This window comes from Entamoeba nuttalli, assembly GCF_000257125.1.
Source record: "Entamoeba nuttalli P19 unplaced genomic scaffold asmbl_6302, whole genome shotgun sequence".
NCBI classification, from domain to species: domain Eukaryota; phylum Evosea; order Mastigamoebida; family Endamoebidae; genus Entamoeba; species Entamoeba nuttalli.
Window position 1 is genome coordinate 1 of NW_008577999.1, and position 2287 is coordinate 2287.

General features: G+C 26.2%; 3 protein-coding genes across 3 annotated transcripts in view; 1 reads left to right on the forward strand and 2 right to left on the reverse strand.

Moving 5' to 3' along the window:
• Positions 1–107: 107 nt before the first annotated feature.
• Positions 108–1028, forward strand: ENU1_151910 (hypothetical protein; the record flags this gene model as incomplete). The annotated part of the gene is made up of 1 exon (XM_008860623.1): positions 108–1028. The coding sequence occupies one exon, from the start codon at positions 108–110 to the stop codon at positions 1026–1028; it is 921 nt and encodes a 306-aa protein (XP_008858845.1).
• A 52-nt stretch (positions 1029–1080) lies between these two features.
• ENU1_151920 (hypothetical protein) lies at positions 1081–1899 on the reverse strand (the record flags this gene model as incomplete). The annotated part of the gene is made up of 1 exon (XM_008860624.1): positions 1081–1899. The coding sequence occupies one exon, from the start codon at positions 1897–1899 to the stop codon at positions 1081–1083; it is 819 nt and encodes a 272-aa protein (XP_008858846.1).
• Positions 1900–2282: 383 nt separating this feature from the next.
• ENU1_151930 (hypothetical protein) overlaps positions 2283–2287 on the reverse strand; it is a gene marked incomplete at both ends in the record, with an annotated part of 513 nt that continues 508 nt past the window's right edge. The window contains one exon of the mRNA XM_008860625.1: positions 2283–2287. This exon is cut by the window's right edge and continues 508 nt beyond it. Coding sequence (XP_008858847.1) covers positions 2283–2287 — 5 coding nt within the window.

Below are 2287 nucleotides of genomic sequence, written 5' to 3' on the forward strand. Positions count from 1 at the left end.
GTTTTAGAATGAAATTCGTGTATTGTTAAAGTCTAAGTAAAAGAAATATAAGAACTTTTTTTATTTTTTAAAGAAACTTAAAATTATCATATTAAAAGTTATTGATAATGTCATTTAATGAAAGGTCAGATAAAAAAGAGAGTGAAGAAAAAGAAGATATAATCAATGAAAATTTACAAGAAGAAGAGATATATCAATTATTAATTGAAAACATGAAATCTATAGAAATAAATGGAATTGAACAAGAAGAAACAATGAGTTCTCAAACACCTAAAGAAGAAATTTATTCACTTTTTTATGAAGGAATGAATATTGAGTATTCAAAGGCTGAATATTATTTTAATTTAACTGATTGGTATATAGGATATTTGATTCAACTATATAAAAATGGGGATAAGTCAATTGAAAATGAATTACCAGTTATTATTTCATTTTCTATACAAAGAATTTCTGATGTATTTAAAGAGGAAAGTATATTAGGATTATTAATGAAATGGGTTGATATTGAACTTCAAGTATTTAAAAGATTTAATGAAGGCATAAAAATTATTGAACAAGTTGTTTCAATTGCAGGATTTAATATTACCAATTGGATGAAATATATTGAAGTACTAAGACTTAAAGGAGATTTTGAAAAAAGTATTCATGAAAGTAATGTTGAGAAGAATGACATTGAGAGAGAAGTAGTTGAAAAAACAAGAAAAATAATAAATAGAATGATTCATGTAATGAAAGGAGCTGATAGAGAAAGTTCAATAGCAGCATGTGATTATGGTATTTGTTTTGAGCAAATTCATGGAAATAGTATGAGTGTAGAAAATATGATAAAAAAGAGAAGAGAAGTAATTAATATTATTGAAAATAAAGAGAAAAAAGCACAAAAACAAGAAGAGTTTACAAAGAAAAAAAAGAAATATGAAAAAGATATCAAACGAATAAATGATAAAACAAAGAAAGCAACAAGAGTAAGTGAAGACAAAACTCGAAATGTTCCAAGAAGGGGCAGAATTGGATTTTCTTTGAAGTAAAGAAAACACAAAAAAATTAATTAAATTGATAGATATTTGAAAGCTAACTTGTTCAATGACAATATAAAAGAGAAGAATTCCATTGACAGTTATTTTGTTTACAATCAATTTCAGAAGTTCTATTTGAACAAGTCTGAAAAGTAATAGAAGCACAATAAAATTTAACAAAATTAACACAGGTAATATAAACATTGATTGTTGTTGTTGGGAAATTTTTAATTGGAGTACCTTCTATATAAGGAGATGATGTATCAGAATTTGAAACACCATAAAACCCTGGAGGTAATTGACTACTAAATTCAAAAGAACTTGACCAACAATTCCAAGGTAGTTCTGAAATGACTTGTTTTGGTATTGTTTCATTAAGAGTAACTGATAAGAGATAAGAACTACCATAGTCATTAAACGAACAGGCATAATCAGGTTGAATAATAAATAAAATTCCAATGATAATACAAACACAAATAAAGAAAAGGATGAGGGTTGTAAAGATAATTGAGAAAGATATTTTGAATTTTTTATTTAATAACATACCTGCAATACCCAAAATAAAAAATAATCCTACACAGACAATTGAAAGTGTGATAATTGAATTTCCCATTATAACACTCATTCCTAAAGCTAAAACTCCAAGGAACATAAAAATATATGTTGATAATGAATTTTCTCTATGCCAATATAATACTAATTGTTTTGTTTGAATACTTTCAGATAATTCATTTCTTTGTCTCCAACAACTTGTCCACATAACAATAGTAATTGTCCAACAATATACCCACATTCCTGGTAGTTTTGGTAATGAATATACAATATATCCAGATATTAAAGAAAGTATTGATGCAGCAAAAAGTGTTATAACTGCTGGTCCCATTGAAAAGTTATATGTAGGAAATTCTTGAAATAAATTGTCATGTGATGGTTGTGTTGTTTTTAATTCATTTTCAAACTTTTTTGCAATTTCTAAAGCATCATTTACTGCTTTTGATAATGATTCAAGTTTAGAAGAGTTATTGTTTTTTGTTTCTGATGCTGCTTTATGAATCTCTTTTAATGCTTCAACTAAAATAGGAATTATACCAATAACATCAACAGATAATCCAAACTCATCTTCATGAACTAATTCAGGGCATACTTCTTGAACTTCTTGTGCTATAAAACCTAACTTTTTTTCGTCTTTTCCTATATATTTAAATGACTTACCTGTTAACTTTAAAATTTTATCCACACAACCTTTGAGAGGTTCAATATGTTCTTTTACA